This window comes from Macaca nemestrina, chromosome 12 (assembly GCF_043159975.1).
Source record: "Macaca nemestrina isolate mMacNem1 chromosome 12, mMacNem.hap1, whole genome shotgun sequence".
Lineage (NCBI taxonomy): Eukaryota > Metazoa > Chordata > Mammalia > Primates > Cercopithecidae > Macaca > Macaca nemestrina.
In genome coordinates, this window is record NC_092136.1 from 57,687,604 (window position 1) to 57,709,993 (window position 22,390).

The 22,390-nt window shown below is 39.4% G+C and overlaps 1 protein-coding gene across 9 annotated transcripts in view; it reads left to right on the forward strand.

The window, feature by feature from the left end:
* The window catches only part of LOC105488732 (RIC3 acetylcholine receptor chaperone), a 70,208-nt gene that overhangs the window by 12,532 nt on the left and 35,286 nt on the right, over window positions 1–22,390 (forward strand). For 5 of the 9 annotated variants that reach the window (XR_011610861.1, XR_011610860.1, XM_011753071.2 and 2 more), the window contains exons 2-4: window positions 12,854–13,080; window positions 14,726–14,804; window positions 15,629–15,722. Coding sequence is in view for 7 of the 9 variants with exons in the window: in XM_011753071.2 (XP_011751373.1) it covers window positions 12,854–13,080; window positions 14,726–14,804; window positions 15,629–15,722 (400 nt within the window). In the remaining 2 variants the exon portion in view is untranslated. Of the gene's footprint in view, window positions 1–3,207; window positions 3,376–4,390; window positions 4,440–12,853; window positions 13,081–14,725; window positions 14,805–15,628; window positions 15,723–22,390 lie in introns of all 9 variants that reach the window. The other 4 variants (XM_011753076.3, XM_011753074.2, XM_071075142.1 and 1 more) reach the window with 3 other exon arrangements.

Here is a 22,390-nt window from a genome sequence, read left to right on the forward strand (position 1 = left end):
GGAATACCTTGCTTGATCAGTCATCCTAATTGCCAGTTTCTATTCTAGAAACTATAAAATTGAAAACTGGCAGGATAATGAAGTAAAAAACTATTTTTAGCCCTACAAGTGACTGGGCAGGATGTTGAGATTCTAATAAAGGCTAACACTTGCAGTATAATTCATCTAGATCAGGTCAGCAAAGATTGTAGTATGCAAGACCTAGAGCCTGCCCTATGGGGGACCCAAACAAATACAACACTAGGCCTTTATTCAAGAAGTTCTTAGTTTGTCTTCCAGCCGGAGGCCACCAGGAACACACTTGTAGTTGAACAAGTTGAGTGTATTACACATTGCAGCAAGGGAGAATGCACACCATGGGGAATTGTGGGGCATCTCAATAAGGCACTGTTAGAAAAAGTCATTATAGGATTTGGGTTTGTGTTAGGTGATCTGGAGGATGGTTTAAGGATGTGGTACTTTACTCTGAGTTAGATGCTTTCGGGAAGTAAGGCAAATTCTATGACTGGTATCTTAACAGTTTATCTAAAGGGAGAGCCAACTAGAGAAAGACTAAAGCTGTAATTGATAAAGAAGCCCCCTCATTCACATTACCAGCACTAGGGGATATTAGGTATTTTGTGGCTTGGACAGTGTTCATGTTTTGTCTGTGTTCAGACGGATTACACAGTGGTCTTGTTTTTTTCTTGATCCATCATGATCACAGAATGGCCTTGTCTAATGTTGGTGTTCTGAAATTGCTTATGTGTAACAGGAGAACACCACAACTTATCTGTGAGTACCAAGCCAGCTCATGGCAGTATCAATGCCTAGCTGATAATAGCAGGCCAACTTTTGGATGTTAGAGGCTGCTTTTCTTATTCTCAGATATGATATACACCAAATAAAATTGGATGGAGATGATGCTTAGTGGAAAATGTTGCCTGTTTTTGTTTCCCAATTCATTTTTAAGTACAGGCTATAAGACACATTAATAAAACTCTTGAATACGGCCAAGTGTGGTAAGTGCAATTAAAGAGGCTCAAGCAGTGTGTTTCACAGGCATGGGGAGTAGCATGAGAAAATGCTTTGGGGGTGTGGGGGCAGTATCTGGCCTGGGCCTTGGAGGATTGGCCAGATTTAGATATGTGGAGTTGGAGAGGAAAGCAAGGCCACTGGAGGGTAAGCATAGGCTCAGAAGCTAGATAAAAGTCAGGTTCAAAGCATGGTGAGAACCCTAGTTTCGACTAAATGAGTGGTATGTAATGGGAAGGCAGTGTGAAGAGGTACTTTTGGGTTAGATTATGGAATTCAGTTGTTTAGAAATTCAGTTTGTGGGGAGAGAAAATCAGAATTTGTTATATACCTACTATATGTGCTAGGTGCTTTGTATATATGATATTATTTAATCTGTAATTCTTGTAAACCCTGGAAAGTAGATATCATACCCATTTTAGAGATGATGAAAATGAGCTCTAGAAAGATTAATTTAACCTCCACTGAAATAGTTGGAGGCACAGCCATAATCTTAACCAGTAACTGACTGAAAAGGTGGCACTCATTCTACTTCAATGTGCTACTTCCATTCTGCTGTAATACAGCCTCTTGTCATCAGTGGAAACCATTAGAAGCTTTTGATCAGAGAAATGGCAAGACCAGTTAGAATTGTGCTTTAGGAAGATTATTCTGGTAACAAAACAGTGGTAATTGATGTGTATTGAGTATATGGATCGGGCCCTGTGCTAAGAAACTTAGATACATAATGATCTCTTTTAGGTAATATATAGGATGGATTGAGAGTGGAGAGGTTAATAAAAGATGAAAAAAATCTGATTAAATTAGCAGAAAATGTGAAAGCAGTAGAGAACAAAGCAGAATCAGGTAGAAGGGAAGTGTAAGAAGATAGGGCCCTTGGAGGAGACAGGTGAGGAAGAAACAGCTGTTGTCTTGGCTTCTACTTTAAGTAATACTGAATCAAATATGGCCTCTACAACTTCATCGATGTTTAAGGAAAAGCTTGGCTATCTTAAGGAACTGGCCCCCTTAAGACCTTTTTTGAACCACTGTTTTAATTTTTTTTATTAAAATAGAAACATGTCCGGTTCTTTATAGATTTATTTGCCCCAAGAATGAAATGCTGCAGATGAGTTAATGTTGCTTTCAGAAAACTCTTTTGTTAACAGTGCTGAAATTTTTGTTTTTGTTTTTGTTTTTAGCAATAGGTATGGTTATTAACAAAGGAAGGTAGAGCTTCACTTTGTAAAATCCATTAATTTTTTTTTTATTTACTTTTTTCAAGACGGATTCTCATTGTCACCCAGGCTGGAGTGCAGTGGCGTGATTTTGGCTCACTGCAACCTCCGCCTCCTGGGTTCAAGTGATTCTCCTGCCTTAGCCTCCTGAGTAGCTGGGATTATAGGCATGTGCCACCATGCCCAGCTAATTTTTGTATTTTTAGTGAAGATGGGGTTTCACTGTGTTGGCCAAGCCAGTCTCAAACCCCTGACCTCGGGTGATCTGCCCGCCTTGGTCTCCCAAAGTGCTGGGACTACAGACGTGAGCCACCTCACCTGGCCAGAATCCATTAACAGTAAGTTTTTAGTTAAGCTTAAATGATAACCTAAGTGAATTTTTTTTTTTTTTGAGATGGGGTCTCCTTCTGTTGCCCAGGCTGATCATACCACAGCCTCAAGCTCCTGGGCTTGAGCAGTCCTTTTGCCTCAGCCTCCTGAACAGCTGGGACTACAGGCGCATGCCACCATACCCGGCTGATTTATAAAAGTTTTTGTAGAGAGGAGGTCTTGCCATCTTGCCCAGACTGGTCTTGAACTCCTGGGCTTAAGCAATCTTCCCATCTCAGCCTCACTAAATGCTGGGATAAAATTTTAATAATTAAGGAAACCTAAATATGGGCAAAGCTTTCAATAAACAATTAGGATTTAGTCACGTTCCCTTTTACGGAATATTGAAGTACCTATAGAGATAGTCACACAGCTGTTTTGTTTTCTAGATTAGAAAACCTACAGTTTTATGTTCTGATATCTTTATTCTGATTTCTTTAGCTGTTTTTAATAAAGCAAACTTAAAAACACACAAATCTTATTTGTAATGTAACTATGAACTAGAACATTTGTAATAGAGAAAAATTGAAAATAGTCTAAATGTTTATCAGCAGAAAAAGGGGTGATAAATTATAATATGATCATACAGTATGATGCTATATTACAGTTTAAATGAACCAGCTAGAGCTATACATCTCAACATGGATACATTTGTTGGCCAAAGTGTTGATTCCCTCACTGGAAAAAAAGACAGAAGAGGAAAGTTGGAGAAGCCTGTGTCCAATATAATCCCATAATATAAAGGAATTTTTAAAATTGTGGTAAGCATTTTGAGGTAAACAGTTCAGTAGTGTTAAGTACATTCACATTGTTATGCAGCCGTCACCACTGCCTATCCACAATATGAAGTTTTAAAACATTCAAGGCAATATTATATGTTGTTTATAGATGCTTATATATTGTTTATAGATGCATAGTTATGCAGTAAAATCTAAAAGCATGCATTCTAATAATCACCAAAATCAGAATGGTGTTTATCTCAGAGAGGGTGTGGGGGAAAAGTACACAAGGGACTACAGTTGTATTTGGGCGGTGGACATACAAGTGTTCATAAATTATCTATACTTTTATATACCTGGCATATTTCATAGTTTCAAATTTTTCTTTTGTAAAAAAAAATTCCCACTAGAAATTTCCAAATGTTTGATAATCATTAACTTTTTATAGATATGGGCTATTCAGTTTTAAGAAACATGGTGGTACCAAGATCCAAGAGGTGAGGTTGCTACCTGTTGAGGCCTGTTAACTTTACGAGAAGAGAAATCTTTGCCAAATGCAGTGTTGTCATCGTTGCCTACCATCTTAAGTGTCACAGGTAGCAGATGTTGTAGGTCTCAAGCCTAAAGGTTGGAGAGAATGAATCTATAAAGAAAGGAAATGCAAGAGGAGAGCAGGTTTTAGGAGGTGAAGATGAGTTCGTTTTTAGGCTTGAGATGGTAGACATACAAGAAGACATAGATACTAATTGAATTTAGAGATAAGAGACAAGAGCTTGGGGGAAAAGTTAGAACTAGAAGTACACATTTGGAAATTCCAGTGTATTCCTTGAATAAATGAGTTTGCCGAAGGAAAGTATAAAGAAAGAACAGACTGAGACAAAGTATTGGGGAAGGGGATTAAAGAAGAACCAGTGAAAGAGATTGAGAAGGAATAGGTTGAAGGACAAGTGGGAAAAGAGAAGAGTAATGTGCCATAGAGATTAAGGCAGGAAAAATAGTCAAGAATTTATTCAGATTAATCCAGTATTTATTGAATGACCACTATGTGATAATCACTTTTTTGTATTGCAGAAAATTAAGAGTGAGAACTGAGAAAAAGCCATTGGATTTGACGGTTAAGGTAGAGTTACCATGTCATTGTAACTATGCTCCTTGTCTGTAAGCTCTTTTTAAAGACAGAGATCCTGTTCTATTTGTCATTCTAATCTCAGAGCCTGACACAGTGTCTGTCACATTGTTTAGTGCTCAGCAGTAAATATGTGAACAGTGATACCAAATATAAAGTACTCAGATTTCTTCTAGAATATAAAATATATTTTTTTGCTGTCTAGTCTATATGTTCCATTGCTCTCCAAATCTCTCTTCTGTCTTTGAAAATACTATTTTTTACTTTCTCAACACCTCTTTGATATTATCAGTAACCTTCTTAATTCTTATACAAGTTTCCTTATCAATAACTTCTTTAATCAGTTCTAACATAGGTTTCTTCTGACCTCATCATGATTCATTCAGTGTTGCCTTTTGAAACCCTATTTTTTGTTTTCTTTCTTACTCCTGTTACTCACTCATCAACTCTATATAAAGACAGTCCTATCAGTCAGAGCTGTGTAGAGGTAGCATGAACTTCCCTGGGGAAAGCATTGTTTTCTATCCTGTGGTATTCAGCAGAATCAGGACCACAATTTGAAGCATATGAGAGTATTAAACACAGGTGGCTAGACTAGCTGGCTTTAAAAAAAAAAGTTTTGTTGAGAAAGAGTTTACATACCATGCAATTCACCTATTTAAAATGTACAGTCACTGTAGTTTTTAGTATATTCATAGAGTTGTGCAACTATCACTACAGTCAATTTTAGAACTTTTTAAATCACACACCTCCCCACCAAAAACTTCATACACATTAGGCAGTCACTTTTTCCCTCCTCTGCACCCCTCCAAATCCCAGCTCTAGGTAATCACTAGTCTACTTTCTGTCTCTATAGACTTGCCTATTCCGGATATTTCATTTTAATGGAACTATATAATATGTGGTTTTCCATGACTGGCTGTATTCACTTATAATATTTTCAGAGTTCATCCATGTTGTAGTATGGATCAGTACTTTATTCCTTTTTATGGCTGGATAATACTGTGTTGTGTGGATATACTACATTTTGTTTATCCATTCATCAGTTGATGGACATTTAGATACTATGAATAATGCTGCTGTGAACATTTGTGTACAAGTTTTTGTGTGAGTATATTCCTGGGTGTATACCTAAGAGTAGAATTTCTGGGTCATATGGTTCCTCTGTGTTTAACCTTTTGAGAAATCGCCAGACTGTTTTCCAAAGCAGCTGCACTGTTTTACGTTCCCACTAGCAGCGTATGAGAGTTCCTTTTTCTTTACATACCTCAAACACTTGCTATTATCTTTTTCATTATAGCCATCCTAGTTAGTGTGAAGTGGTATCTCCTCGTGAGTTTAATTTGCATTTCCTTGGTGGCGAATGGTGTTAAGCATCCTTTCCTGTGCTTATTGGACATTTGTTTGTCTTCTTTGGAGAAATTTTTGAGACCTAGTCTCACTTCTGTCACCCAGGCTGGAGTGCAATGGCGTGATCTCTGCTCATTGCATCCTCCGTCTCCTGGGTTCAAGCGATTCTTCTGCCTCAGCCTCCCAAGTAGCTGGAATTACAGGCATACACCACCACGCCCAGCTAATTTTTTTGTATTTTTAGTGGAGATGAGGTTTCACCATATTGGCCAGGCTGGTCTTGAACTCCTGACCTCAAATGATCTGCCCACCTCAGCCTCCCAAAGTGCTGGGATTACAAGCATGAGCCCCCGCACCTGGCCACGATTGCTCATTTTTACTTGGGTTATTTGTCTTTTTAATGTTGCATGGTAAGAATTCTTTATATATTTTGATACTAACCCTTTTCAGATACATAATTAGCAAATATTTTCTCCCACTCAGTGTGTTGTCTTCACTTTCTTAATGGTGTCATTTGCAGCACCAGAGTTTTAAATTTTGATGACATCAGCTTTGCCTACCTTTTGTTTTGTTGTTTGTGCTTTTGGTGTCCTTAGAAACTATCCCCTAATCCACAGTCACAAAGATTTATATCTATGTTTTCCTCTAAGATTTTAAAGTTTTAGCTCTTATAATTAGGTCTTTAATCGATTTTGAGTTAATTTTTGTATATGGTATGAGATGGGGTCCAATTTTCTTCTTTTACATATGAATATCTAGCTGTCTCCACACCGTTTATTGAGACTGGATGACTTTTAAGGCCCCCTTTGACTCTGAGGCTTTGTAGTACTTTGGTTTCTGTTATTGTCTAAACAGGTGGACAGTCAGGTTTTCATGTTATGGCCATCCATTTCTCAAGAATATATTGTGTCTGAAAACAAGGATTGCCATTAGTTTATCTGTTTCCAGGTCAGTTGCCTTCAATTTTATCCTCCTCTGACTTTTATGATACTGGTTTGTTTCTAGTCATCTTTGGCTAGTGCATCTTTCTTTTCTTTCTCTTTTTTCCACATAAATACAATATTCTTCCAGCCTTTTGGTATTGGGAACCATTCACTCAATTTTAATTAGCTTTGTCATTTAGGTAGCTTAGAGTTTCCTCTTAAGCCTAACTGCAGTATAATAAAAAAATTTTTTTCTGTATTCCATCAACACCTGGAATATAATGTATGAAAAATGTGTATTCAATTGTTCCCTAACAGTAAGCCTTCCAAGTTTCTTTGTTATCTTCTCTATCTTAAACTCTTGATCTTGGAGTTTTCTGACTCTTCCTCCATGAGCTCTATATTTTGTTCAGTGTTAAATGGCACTGATTACATGGTAATTAATAGACCTCGGACATGTTAACTTAAAAAATATGATTTATAAATTTAGAAGAGAAGAGGAGACTTTATTTCTTATAAAGGGTTACAACCTTCAGGGTGGCCATTCTGACAGGCTGGGAAGTGTAGCCTCCAGCCATAAGCAGAAACACACACTTGGAGGGATGGGCAAAGGGAACAGGAATTCATGCTGAGCAGGGTGGCCATATATACATATTCAATAAGCTGTTGGGGGAGTCATGAATATTTATGAAAGGAGAAGCATGTCCTTCATGGGTCTCATACACACAAAATGGCAGTAATAGCGTGGTCAGAGAGTGCAGTTTTCAGCCCTCTGACATCAAAAGGTGAAGCAGAAGACATGAAAACCCTTACTGTGCATTCTCTGTAGACTAGCCAGAACCATTCTGTGGTTGGTAGTCTCTTATCAGGCAAAAAAGGAGGGACAGCATCAGGTGGTTGGTTGATAGCAGTGGTGGGATTTTTTGAAATGGCTGGTTTCTGTTTGGTAGTTAGGGAAGAAAGGCTAATAGTGGTTTGCGAGGGAAGGGGTATAATGAGATAGGTTGGAATCCCCAATCCCATCGTATCCAAGAATTTAGTTTTCAAGGTTAATCTGGGGTCCCCTTGGCCAAGAGATGACCCATCAGTCAGTTGGTGGGCTTAGAATTTTATTTTCAGTTTATAGCCCTATCCTTTCCTTTTTATAGTTCTAGCCACCACCTCAGAGATTTGCATCTCAGTGCTAAATTACTATAATAGCCTTTTTGATGTTTTCCCAGATCCTAGTTTCTGTCTATATTAGGCCCTATATTCAACTGCTAGATTAATCCCCATCAAATACTTCTCATCAAGGTTCACTGTATCAAATTTATATACCACACAAGTTAGCATTTCAACTCCTCCCCATCTTTACTTCTCCTTATCTCTTGTTACTTCCCTAAATGGGGCCAAACTAACTTGGTAGTAAGTCCTACTTAATGGTTTCTTTGTTCTCAATCTCATGTACACACTCTTCTTTCCTCCTGGTGTGCTATCGCTTCTCTCCTATTCTTTCCCTTCAGTGATTGACTCCATTTGACTCCTCTTTTTGTTATTTTTTATTTTTTTATTTTATTTATTTTTTTGAGAGAGTCTCGCTCTGTCACCCAGGCTGGAGTGCAGTGGCGCAATCTCGGCTCACTGCAAGCTCCACCTCCCGGGTTCACGCCATTCTCCTGCCTCAGCCTCCCAAGTAGCTGGGACTACAGGCATCCACCACCAATCCCAGCTAATTTTTTTTTTTTTTGTATTTTTAGTAGAGACAGGGTTTCACTGTGTTAGCCAGGATGATCTTGATCTCCTGACCTTGTGATCCACCTGCCTCAGCCTCCCAAAATGCTGGGATTACAGGCGTGAGCCACCACGCCCAGCCAACTCCTCTTTTTTTTAAAGACATATTTTGCATCTTTTCAATACTTGAATATTTAGTTTATCTAGTAATAAGGTCCTTGACACCCTGCTGCTGCTGCTGCTGTTATTTATGTCTTTGTTCTAGGTATTCTGGTTTTGAAGGCATTGTTCCATGTGGGAACTATTGTTTCTATTACCTTTGTCGCTCTCTTCTTTTCTTGCATATGGCAGAATCTTGAACATAATAGGTATCCTATAAATCTTCCTGGCTGACAGATCTATAAAAGTTTTGGGGGAGATGTGTAATGTCATTCTTAAATTTTAGAGAGGCAAAATAATGCTTTTTATATAATTACCTGTTTTTAATTTTTAATTTTTTTGTTTTATATCAGATTTGAAGATAGTATTCTCAACACAGTAAGGTGAAGTTCCACAACATATTACTACAAATATTAGATCTAGTTTATTGAACATTAGCCCCCTGATATATCAGATTCTCTTAAGAGAAAAGTTAGCTTCCTAAATGCTGACCAGGCATGCTTTTGAAGGTGCGTGATAGCCAAAGCCAGTACTCATCATTTGATATACTAAGATCCTTGAAAATTTAAAAGGGGCATAGTCACCAGCATCCAGAACAAAGGATGGTGACATGGTGATTTCCTTATTTTACTGTCTAAAGCTCTGCTTCTGTTGCTGACCTACTCTTAAAGAGAAGTATTTATTTTCAAAATTTTCCATGTCACTTAAAGTCAATATTGAGAGGAAAAGGAGTATCCCTGGAGTGGAGCTTGGCTGAGAAAGGATACAAGGCAGAAGGCAACTTCCAAGCCTGCCTGCCCACCCACCTTCTTTCTTACCTCAGGAGCAGAGTTGACTTTGAGAACTAAATTCTGATTTTTTAAATCTTACCCAAATTCGGCCAGGCGCAGTGGGCTCATGCCTGTAATCCCAGCACTTTGGGAGACCGAGGAGGGCAGATCATGAGGTCAGGAGATCGAGACCATCCTGGCCAACATGGTGAAACCCCGTTTCTACTAAAAACACAAAAATTAGCTGGATGTGGTGGTGCATGCCTGTAATCCCAGCTACTCGGGAGGCTGAGGCAGGAGAATCACTTGAACCAGGGAGTCAGAGGTTGCAATGAGCCGAGATCGTGCCACTGCACTCCAACCCGGTGACAGAGCAAGACTCCTTCTCAAAAAAAAAAAAAAAAAAAAATCTTACCCAAATTCCTACCTAACAGGCCTTGGGAGTCACACCCTACAAACTATGAAGTCTCATCAGAGGGGTTTTATTTCACCCCATATAATCTAGCCCGCTTTCCCACCTGACTCTGGCGTAACTTCACATAACAAATAAGAAAAGAGATAAAAATATTTTAACCACAAATATATTTCCTTGCCATATCTTGAAACTGCTCTGCAAGGTTGTCTCTTGTGGGAAAGGTCCACATTCTGTAGAGAATCTCCTTTCCACCCACTGTTTTTTCTTTCTTTCTTTCCAGACCCAGGAGATAATCGACTAAGGCACCCATTTAAGTCTGATAAGTGTAAACACCCAAAATCTGAGACAGATCTCAGTTAATTTAGAAAGTTTATTTTGCCAAGGTTCAGGACGTGCGTCCATGATATGGCCTTAGGAAGTCCTGACGACATGTGCCCAAGGTGGTCAGGGCACAGCTTAGTTTTGTACATTTTAGGGAGACATGATACATCAGTCAGTATGTGTAAGAAATACATTGGTTGGGTCTGGAAAGGCGGGATAACTTGAAACAAAGGCAGGAAGACTTAAAGTGGTGAAGGGGCTTCCAGGTCACAAATAGGTGAGAGAGGAGTGGTTGCATTCTTTTGAATTTCTGATTAGCCTTTCCAAAGGAGGCAATCAGATATGCATCTGTCTCAGTGAGCAGACAGATGACTTTGAATAGAAATGGGAGGCAGATTTGCCAGGACCAATTCCCCACCTTGAAGGGGCCCATGATATTTTCCTTTCACAGAAACATTTTACAACCTACTCCCTCAGAAGTCTGCTCAGAGCTTCTTCTGCACAGTAAAATTTGGAAAAACTGGTTGCCACAACCCTTTATCTTAACCTAAACATTTCCTTTCTATTGATCCCAGGTCTTTAGATAAACTCAACCAATTGTCAACCAGAAAATTTTAAAATCTACCTATATGCTAGAAGCACCCCCCACCCCACCCCACCCCACCCACCCTTCAAATTATCCTCCCTTTCTGGACCAAACCAATGTATTTGATTGAAGTCTCATGCCTCTCTAAAATGTATAAAACCAAGCTGCACCCTAACCGCCTTGGGCACATGTTCTTAGGACCTCCTGAGGGCTGTGTCATGGGCCATGGTCACTCGTATGTAGCTCAGAATAAGTCTCTTGAAATGTTTTAGAGTTTGACTCTTCATCGACAACTTAAAGACAGTTCTGAGTTTATAGCATTTTATTAACTTTGTTAGTACAAGTTACTTTCTTGTTTTATTCTTTTAGTCCTTTATCCTCAACCCACATTCCGGTTCCCTTTCCTGTTCATATGCAGCTACTCTAATGTGTTTATGTCTTTATATCCACATTTGCTTGAAAGATATATAATATTGTTATGTGTGTGTTTTCAACCTACATAATGGTATTTGCTTATTCTTAACCTAATGCTATGTTTTTTAAAGATGTATTCATGTTGCTGTCGGTATGTCTAAAGTGTGGTTTCCAAAGCTATGTAGAATTCCATATTTGTATTCACTCCATTTTGATTTTCCATTCTTCCAGTTAAAGAAATGAGTGTTAACTTCAAACTCCCTACTACACTATTGTCACAGCAAATATTCTCACATAGGTCTTTGAAGTCTGTAATTCACATATATATAACCTTATTTGAGATTTTCTGTGGGATTTACTCACCAGAGTGGGATCATTGGATCACAGGGTGTGTACATACAGCCAGATTACTAGGCAGAATATCTGTATCACTTACCCACAGTGCATGAGGATTAATGCCTCTCCACATCTTTGTCAATTTTGTTCATCAAATCCAACAATTTTTTTAATTTCTATTTTTAGAGTGTTATTTAGAGTGTTGTTTATGCTCTCTAGTATTTTCTGTTCTGTAATGTTATCTCCCAGTGGTTTTTCTTACAAGCCTGTTTATTTGGCCATTTGAAGATTCCTTTCTGGTAGTTGGTGTTAACTTTTGACTGCTCTTGATGCAGGAAAAAAAATGCAAGAAAATAGATGTAACACCTCCCCTTGCCTCTGCCCCTCGCCCCTCCCTCCAAGCCCTGCTCTTCCACTCACAAGATTGAGCCCCTTTTACACCCTGTTTGTGCTACATGAATCCTGTCTGCTTAGCTATAGCTGATTGCAAAGAGATGTATACCTACCCAAGCTGAGTACTTAAAGTCTTCCTCCAAGGAATTCGAAATTAGGATGCCTCAGTTAGGCTGTTGAAGAACATGCAGATTGAGGGGTGGGGGTGACCATCTTCCCCTGTGTGCACAAAGAAGCTAGAGAAATGGTCTGCAGAGAAGGAATAAAGAAGATGTGCACAGAAAAACAAAGAAAAAAACCTTACGGTCCCATTGAGAGGGAGAGAGATTGAGCTAGAATGTGAAAGTACCTGTCCTGGATCCTGACGGCTTTCCAGTTTCTAGTTCTCTTTTCTCCTGAGACTGCGTTATATTTTCTTATCTGTATTAGTTAGGGGTGGCTAACTGCTGTAACAAATAGATTCCACAGTGTGTAATGACCCTAACACAACAGAAGTTGATTTCTCACTCATACAGACAGATCCAGATGACTCTAAGTGAGGTGGCAGCAGTAGAGGGCTCTGTACTACGTAGTTATTTAGGAGTCCAGGTTGATGGAGGTTTTGCCGTTTTCTACCCATGGCTTCCAAGGTCACCCTGGGTGTCAGCATCCATGCTGCAGAAGAGTAATGATCATGGAGTTGAATAACAAGGGAGGTTTTATAGACCAGGCCTTGAGCTAGCACAGTTATTCACATTCCTTGGCTGGAACTCAGTTACATGGGCACAATTAACTGTATGGGAGTCTGAAAAATGTGGTCTAGCTAAGGACCCAGAAGGATGAGAAAATGGGTTTGGTGAACAACTAGAGATGATCACATCATATTTAGGATCTGTGTGATACCTCTATATCCTTTTAATTAAGTTCCCATTTTTTTTTCTTAAACTTAGTTTGAGTTGGCTTCTGTTATTTATACCTTAATGATTTGGTGTTTTCATGATAGCCATCTTTAAAGTAGTAGAAGAGATAAAAACTGATTATTATTTTCTCAGGAAAATTGGGCCGATTTCCTCCTATGATGCATCATCACCAGGTACCCACAGGTGGCCAGACTCCTGGGGCTCATTTCCAGAGGTCTCACCTTGCAGAGGCATTTGCAAAGGCCAAAGGATCAGGCGGAGGTGCTGGAGGAGGAGGTAGTGGAAGAGGCCTGATGGGGCAGATTATTCCAATCTACGGTTTTGGGATTTTTTTATATATACTGTACATTCTATTTAAGGTAAGTAGAATCCTAATCATATTACATCAATGAAAATATAATATGGCAATAAAAATCAGTCTACATTAAAACTTTTTACAGTTCATAAAATTATTTCAAGTCCATCATCTCTTTAAATCTTGCCTCCTCTTCGTGAGGTACTTAGGATAGCCATTATTTCAGTTTCACATAAGAAATATTTACTCAGTGTTTAAGTGTTTTGCCCCAAAATTCACAACTAACGAGGCAGAACTGACTTGAAACTGGATCTTTTGGTTCTTAATCCAGTGAGTGATACAATTCAAAGCACTGCCCCGCCAAAAAAAAAAAAACAAAAAACAAACAAACAAACAAAAAATTGAACATCTTTACAGGCCGAAAAGGAATAAAGATTTTCTAAGAAGAACGTATTGGGATTGGCACAGTGATTTCCAAATAGCCATTTTTAAGGCCGAATAACGCACTTTATCCTCCTTTTTTCTCCACAGGAATATGAGATGCTGTTTTTAATATTATCTCCAGTAATTCTCCTAAGACAGAACTGTCCATCCTGAAATTAAGCCTGATATTTCCTAGCTCTGGGGAGACATGGGTGTGGGTTCTTTAAAGCAGACGCTCTGTTAAGTTCCACCTCCAGGCAGACCTTTGCAGGTCCTGGGCCCCTGTACTGTGAAGTAGAGGCAGAAGCTTCACTTTGCCCTCCTGTCTAGAGTATGCTTCAGTAAGATGAGTTCTTTCTTGCCCAGGAATTCTGCAGGCAGTCTGAGTTGAGTCTGTAAGAATGCCTGTAGGGTGCCACACATCCCTTTTAGATGAGCATGAGCAAGGAAGATGACCTGTAGGGAGATTTTTTCCTTGTGTTAGAAATGCTTGTTCCCTGGTGCTGTAAAGAAATAGCACTTGAACATGAATTTAATTTCCTCAGCAAGGCCATTACTTTCTGCAGAAAGGGTACACTCATCAGCAGTTTTGCCAGGAGAGTACACCGAACAAAGGAGACGGTCATTTATAACCTCACGCATCCACCTTACTGCTGTGCCCGGTTTCCATTGGTTGGAATGGGACCTCACATTCTGTATTTGTGCTGATTGGCTAGTGACTTAGAACTTTTTAAAAGAGGCAAAGGCAGAGGAAAACAAAGGAAGGAGGAAGTAACTTGTGGAATGCTGAAAAAGGTAAAAACACCTTCAAATAAGGATGAGGAACAGGCTATGACCTAATGCTTGCTTGGACCAGTATAAGCATGCCAGGGCAAATATTGAGGCTAAATTGTGGGAGCTAAGAACATAAAGTACCTTGATTTCTTTATTGTAGCTAGCAGATATCTAAGCATGTTAGCACAAGTCCTTGAATAAATTTTGCTTCTAAGAGAAGTTACTATTCCTAATTAGATGGGGAGGAAAGTCTCTTTGAAGAGGAACCTCTACTTTACTGTTTACACTTGTGCCTTGATAATTTTTTACTTGGAAACCTTCTCATCTTTTGGTGTGTGTTTTTTTTTTTTTTTTTTTTTCTTTTGAGATATTTCTCTAGTGTTGCTATTTGATTTCATTTCTGACTTCATTTTTGTTTCCCAACCTTTTTTTTTTTTTACTTGATATGAGGGTTTCCGTGACTTTGAGGTTCTGAGCTGCTGTTAATGTGCTATACCTCCTTCAATTCTCAGCTCTCAAAGGGGAAAACAACTGCAGAGGATGGTGGGAAATGCTCTACTGCCACACCTGGAAACACCCACAGGAAAATTAGTAAGTGCCCCTGCTCAGTATATTCACAGGTATTATTGAGTCAAACAGTTTTATAGCCACAGGGACAGTCTGTGGGTATGTCTTAAAAGCATTTCTCAAAAGTTGCTCCAAATTAATCTGATGCCATTTTTGCCTTAGTTCTGGGAATTCTCAAAAGTTTTTATATTGATGTTGGGGTTTTAAGAGAGGGATAGCTACAAAAAGTACAGAACCATCTGTTCACTTTTTTATGTATTAGCATTTAATATTTCACATTTGGAATGAATTACTTCTCATTTTCAGACTTCAAAATATGGGTAGCAGAGAGGAAAATGGAGGCAGAGAAATCATATCATTGCCAAAATCAGTTTTTAGATCTAGGGAAAGAGTTTAACACTTCTGACTCTTGAAACATGGCCATCAGATACTTATTACACAACTAGAATATTCTGTGTTCTCTGGGGAAATTAAATTTGTACAACATGGCTCTTTCCTCAAAGAATCTAGAGACTAGAATGTATGTCAGGAAAATAACCTATGAAAAATTTTCCACACACAAAAAAGAGACTTGGCGAAAGCATTGCAGGAAATCATATTTATCTGGGCTGTAACTGCTTTTTGGATTTACTTCTGGATTTTCTATGAAACTAAATATCCCAGTCACACTTTGCATCCTTTTTGGAAATCTTAAATATTCACAGAATCCTTTAATAAAACTGCTGTGTTCTTCAATGAGATAGTAATGGGAAGTGCAACAGTACAATATTTTTTAAAAAATTTGTGGTCTCTTTAACAGGTTTAGGGAGTTGTCTGTGATGGTTCTTAGACTGTTGCTTATTTTTCAGCCAGTTTTGAGCTTGCTCAACTGCAAGAAAAACTGAAAGAGACAGAAGCAGCCATGGAAAAATTAATCAACAGAGTGGGACCTAATGGTGAGAGGTAGGTTTTCATGTAACAGGACTCAGACTATTCTCATTTAGAAAATCAATTCAGGCTGGGAGCCGTGGCTGAGGCCTGGAATCCCACTTCGGGAGGCCGAGGTGGGTGGATCATCTGAGGTCAGGAGTTTGAGACCATCCTGACCAACATGATGAAATCGTTTCTACTGAAAATACAAAATTAGCCAGGCATGGTGGTGCACACCTGTAATCCCAGCTACTTGGGAGGCTGAGGCAGGAGAATCGCTTGAACCTGGGAGGCAGAGGTTGCAGTGAACCGAGATTGTGCCCTTGCACTCCAGCCTGGGCAACAAGAGCAAAATTCTGTCTCAAAAAAAGAAAAGAAAATTCAAAATTATGCTTTTTTTTGATAAATAGACCACTTATTTTCATTTTATGTACTGTCAGTTTTTAAATTGTGAATGTGTCATTTATGTATTCTTTATCATTTAACATTTTTCATTCACATACTGTCAAGCAATCTTAGTTTTCAAAAGTTTAGTGTTGTGCAAATTATTGTGAAAGTGAATAAATTTGTGAGTAACTCCTATGGGGTGAAATAACTAGGATTTAAGAAAGAAACTTTCCTAGCTGTCTAAAATAGGTATAATTTTAAGTAAAACCAGGTTATTGAACATGATGCTTTCTACTTGAGACAAAATGAGAGAAGAGAGCAAGTGTGATCACATTAGGCATTCATGTTTATGTCAACTGTGCCAGCATAGAATTAGACATGTAAATTAGAGGTTAAGAGCCAAACTAGCCATTTAGTATGTCCCAAAGGGAAGATACTCCTCTTGCTACTAGGCTGGCTGAGGATCTGAAAAGGTGGCTTCAGGAGGTTGATAGAAGTGGACAACAACCAAGAAAACATGGATGTAGAAAGGCCAGGAAAAAAAAAAACAGAATGTAAGACTGAGGACAAAGGGGGTTCAGTTTCAGCTAGGTCTTCTGGCAAGGATGGAAGGAGAACGTTAGGGTGAGTGGCAGAATCCCATGCAGAAGGAAGTGTTGAAATGTCCCTCCTGCATTTTTGTGGGCACACTGTGTACTTTTTGCCCCAAGAAATTGTTGCTCTACCTTAGCCTGTATTTGCCATCCTTTATAGTGGTAGTACCCTGTGCCCTTTCTGTGTTCACTGGCTTCAGCCTTGCCTCTGTTTGGCTGGATACAAGAGAGTGGGTATCCTCAGATTGCAGCCTCCTGACGTGGCATTTCCCTGCAACATCTGCAGTGCTGTTGAAATGACATTTGTGAAGATGAACCTTGCCTGTGTGGGCCCAGGAGCCTTGACTTTCTTTTTATCTGGAAAGCAGAGTTACTATCTGGAATGTTCCCCAAAGTTGTATAGATACATGAATATATCTTTGTGAGTGTATAATAATAATTGATATTTATTGAACACTTACTAAGGACCACACTCTGAACTAAATGCTTTGTGTACATTATCTAACATATGACTATTTGTATGAGTGTGACTAAACCAATTTGTGCAATTATACTTTTCTGGCCTTTTCTGCCCTAACCCTATAGCTGCCACCTACAGTCTGGGTGGAGAACTACCCAGGCTATTATAGACCGTTAGGTCTGAAAAAATATCTGTACACTCACCTGGGCCATTGGAAACCCCAGGCCACACCTAAGGGTCTTGAAAACCGTAGATGAATACCTGTGGGCAGGGCCTCTCACTTGGGAGACCCAACTCCTGGAGCTTGGGGTAAGAGACCACGTGAAGATATTTTCTCATTATTATTTATTGTTGAGTAACAGACTCCCTTAACTCAAATTACTCTACCATTCAACCCGTGTACATGATCTATCTATAACCCAAGCCAGGGATGCAATATTATAACCTCTAACTACTGTCTGTCCTCTTCATGCCAGATTTACATCTCCTTGTTGTACTACATCTGAAGTTGTACTGTCTCATTTCAGGGGCCACAGGTCCTAGCCCAAAATGTTTACTTTTTGTAAGATGCTGAGGTGTGGACTTCTTGGGAACATATTGATTAAAGCCTGCAGCATGGCAAAGATTGTGTAAAACTCTTTCCACCCTGCCTCTTAGGAACTGGGGAGCAGCTGTCTTCCCACTAGAGAGAGCATGGCTCCTGGCTCTTTACCAAATCTCTCATTTTTTAGTTCTAAGATGTGATTTTTCTCTCTGACACTCCTGAATCCAACATCTTTTATCCTTACAGGTAGGCCCTATGGGACTTATGCCCTAAAAACTGTAAGGGCTAAGCAGCCCATATGTTTGTATGTTTTCTGTTGGTATAACTGAATGCCACAGACTGTGTAATTTATAAAGAATGGAGGTTTATTTAGCTCACGGTTCTGGAGGCTGTGAAGTCCAAGTTTTATAGGAGGTATCTAGTGAGGGTCTTCTTGCTGCATCATCGTATGATGGAAAGGCAGAAGGGCAAGCAAGCACATGCAAAAGAGGGAGGCACCAGAGGCCAGCCCCACTTTATAACAGCCCATCTTGGGATAACTAACCCACTGAGATAATGGCATTAATCTGTTCATGAGGGCTCTGCTCTCATGTCCTAATCACTTCATGAAGGCCCCACCTCTTAATACTGTTGCAATGGCAGTTAAGTTTCAACATGAGTATAGGAGGAGACAAATATTCAAACCGTAGCACCATGTTTCTACATGTTTTCCCTTTTATACTTACAGTCTGTGTCCTTTAACCTCAGTTTCTGTGGCATTTGTTCTTTTACAAGTCTGTGCTCCTATGATTATTAGAAAAGCCCAAAATATTCCAGTATTTGTTCTGTCAGATCAAAATTGTATCACATCTCTGGGTTTCTGGGGGTAAAGCAGAAGACACATTCATTTACAGCCTGTTAAGTCCTTTTATATAATATTCCATAACTGTGGGATATTGGCTTAAAATTTGAAAACTCTACAGTTTCTGAAACTTTCTGAAACTTTACATTAATGCTTAAGTAAGAACAGAAATATGGGGAAAGTTTTTGATATTATCTAATAAAACTTTTCAGAAAGCTTTTACTTGTGAGGGATGTAGGTCTGTACACATATTTGAATAATGAAACATCCTAGAATGTCAGTCTTGTGCCATGTTTTGTCTGATATTAAGCACAGTGTTCATCTCAAGGACACAAAGAGTAAGGAAAGGATCTAGGAATCAGAAGTGAGGTGTCCTGATTTCTGTCCTTATGACTTCGGTCCTCTCTTCCCTCACAACACACACTTATTTTGACTCTGAAGGCTTTTAAGGAGAAATGTCACGATTTGCTGTGCTTTAGAAAAATAACTCTTATAGTAATACATAGAGTGACTACATGCTAGAAGGTTATTGAAAAGGTTTCAACAAATGGTAAGAAATAGGCCAGTGAGAGTGGAAAAGTGGGGATAAATTAAGGGGACCTAATGGAAGAAAAAAAAATCACAGGCTGTATTCCTTCTGGAATAGCATGCCCAGTTGTAACAATTTACCTGCTAGAAGCATGGTATGGTCAAGCAGACGATGAAAAAAGCAGGGACGGTGCACCCTCTGGCAGCAAAGTGCCCTGGTGGGCGTGTTGAGTACGTGCGTGGGGCTACAGATTTTTGCCATGAATTCCTGGAATGTAAACTCTTTGAGGCTAGACTTAGCCCATTTTTTTCAGTGTGTTTGTCTAGTAGGTACTAAGTAAATACTTAGTGAATTAGAATAACTATTTTTTTTATTTTATTTTTATTTTTTATTTTTTTGAGACAGAGTCTCTCTTTGTCACCCAGGCTGCAGTGCTGTGGTGCGATCTCAGGTCACTGCAACCTCCATCTCCCAGGTTCAAGTGATTCTCCTGCTTCAGCCTCCGAAGTAGCTGGGACTACAGGCACATACCACCACACCTGGCTAATTTTTGTATTTTTAGTAGAGGCAAGGTTGTTCACCATTTTGGCCAGGCTCAACTCGAATTCCTGATCTCAGGTGATCTGCCCACCTTGGCCTCCCAAAATGCTGGGATTACAGTTGTGAGCCACCGTTCCTGGCCCCTATTCACTTTTGATAAAAGCACTTGTACGCTTTTGTGGTAGAAGAGGAAATCATGACCATTCTCTGTTGAGGTCCTTTACTTCAGTTCCTGACCTCTATATACAGAGCCCACTGGACATATCTCATAGATACCTACCTTTATCCTCCTCATATGATAAATAATCTATTGAATGAATGAATGTCCAAGATGGAATTCATCATCTATCCCCCAAGTGAACCTACTCTACCTTTAATTTCCGTCTCAGCAAATGGCTTCACCGTCCACTTGGTTGCCCAAAGCAGAAATTAGATGTTATCTTTGATTCACCTTTTATTTTACTTCCCATATCTCATTAATCACCATGTCTTGTCATTTCTATTTAATTAATAAGCCTGTCTCCCTGCAAAAGACTGTAGGCTCTGTGAGGTCAGGGATTGTCCTTCTTAGCTATAGAGCTTAGCACAGGCACATAAAAGGCTCCAAAAAATATTAGATGAAGTAGAAGAAAGAATGAGTGAGTGAGTGCATGAGTGAGTGAATGAATACCTGTTTTTGACATAGGTCATAACTATCTCATGTGGTTTCTCTAATTTTGCCACCTTTCAGTTTTCTTTCTGTTTTCCAAACAGATGGATTATCTCTTTTGTTTTAATCCTTCAGCAGGTCCCTTTTGATTTTGAAAAAGCATAGAATCTTTAACATAGCTTACATGGTCCTGAGTGACCTGGCCTTTTGTACCTCTCTTGCTTTATCTTTCTTCGTCACTCTCTCTGTGGTCCAGCCACACCGACCACTTGCTGTTCCTCTAAAATACCTGTATGTTTTTGCCTCTGGACTTGGCATATACTTTTTCGTATGCCTAGCTCCTCTCTCCCCCGACAACACATGCTTATTTTGACTCTGAAGGCTTTTGAGGAGAAATATCACGATTTGCTATGCTTTAGAAAAATAACTCTTACAGTAATATATAGAGTGACTGTATGCTGGAACATTATTGAAAAGGTTTCAGCAAATGGTAATAAATAGACCAGTGAGAGTGGAAAAGTGGGGCCAAGTTAAGGGCACCTAATGGAAGAAAAAAAATCACAGGCTGTATCAGGTTTCTTGGTTGCAAGCAGCCAACTCTGGCTAGCAAAAAGTTTGAAGTACGAGGAGGCAGAACTTATTGGAAGAATGTGGGGTAGCTCATAATGTCAAAGGAACAACTGAACATCCAGGTTTCAGGAAGGGTGGTAACCAGAGCAGCTTTGGGTGTTTAGGGAGTAGGAACAAAGGGACAGTCTCCTCATGGACTGTTGCCAGGATGAATTTAATGTCAAAGTATTCAGTTCAGGCTTCACTGTGTTCAAGGTCCAAAAGTAAAGTTAGCTCAACTTGGGTCCTATATCTATCCCTGAATCAATCCCTGCAGCCAAGGGGATGGAATGTGATGATTAGCTGTGGGTCACATGGCCACCCTTGAAGGAGAGGTGGGGGATGGATGGCTCACGCTAACCTTTGCACTGTGAATGGAAGATGAGTTTGTTTCCCAAAAGAAGACTACTAACCAGATAAGAGCAATGAAGAAGAATAAATAAATAGAGATGCATTGGAGATTTACAGCCAAACTGGAAGGAAGATTATGGCATTCCAAGATAATATACAAAAGAAGGGAAAGTACATAAGGCTTTGGAGTTGAGATCATAAGTTCAGCACTGAGTATGTCTGAGATGCCATCAGAACATCCATGTGTAATATGAAACAGCAATAGGAAATTTGGTTCTTGAGGTCAGAGCAAAGGGCTCAGGTTTGGAAGTCATTGGCTGGGAGTGAGAGATGGAGAAAATCTCCATGGAGAAAGGTAAGATCACCAAATATTTGAGGCATATCAGACTCTGCTGCAGTATCCTGAAATCTTTTACTGATCTGAGTTCTGTTCTAACCATGAATGGTGTTATTAACATCTGTTTAATTCTCTGTGCTTAACTCTTGCATTTGGAACTTGATGATTCTGCTGGGCTTACAGAATTCAAAATTCTAGTGAGGCTATTTCCCAACTGTGCCCTTTTATTTTTCTATCATCTTAGAATCTTCCATACTCAGCCTCTTCTGGTCTTCCTGTTCATGGAGTTGCTCACGATTCTGAGCCAACTGGGACCTGGTTTCAGGAGGTGAATTTAAGATTAACTTTAACATAGTCGCAAGGCCTCCAAGTGGAAATGCCCAGGAAATTACTGGAGTTGTGAGATGGGAATTTGTGTGAAAAGTCAAGATTAATAGTAGCATTAGGACATCTTTTCTGTAGAGGTGATGGTCTAATCTGTAATACTGGGTCAACTTCCTGAGGGCATGACTATAAGAATGGAGAAATGAGAGTCCTAGGATTGAGTCTTGGGAAAATTGTTTTGGGAGGTGGGTGGAAGAAAGTGAGCCAGGGTCATAGATAAAAGGAATGGTTAAAGAAGTGGGAGGAATACAAATGTCTCAATAGCTAAGGGAGGAGGAGGTTTTAAGCAGAGGATGGTCTATAATATAGAGAAGTCAAGAAGAATGAAATGTGAGAAAAAGACCCTTGGACTTAGTAAAGTGAAAATCACTTAGGAGTAAAAGTTTTTGCAACTTTTGGTAAAATGATAGAATGGAATCCAGAATTCAGGGAGGTGGAAGAAAATAATGGATGGTGAGGAAATGGGGATCAATCAAA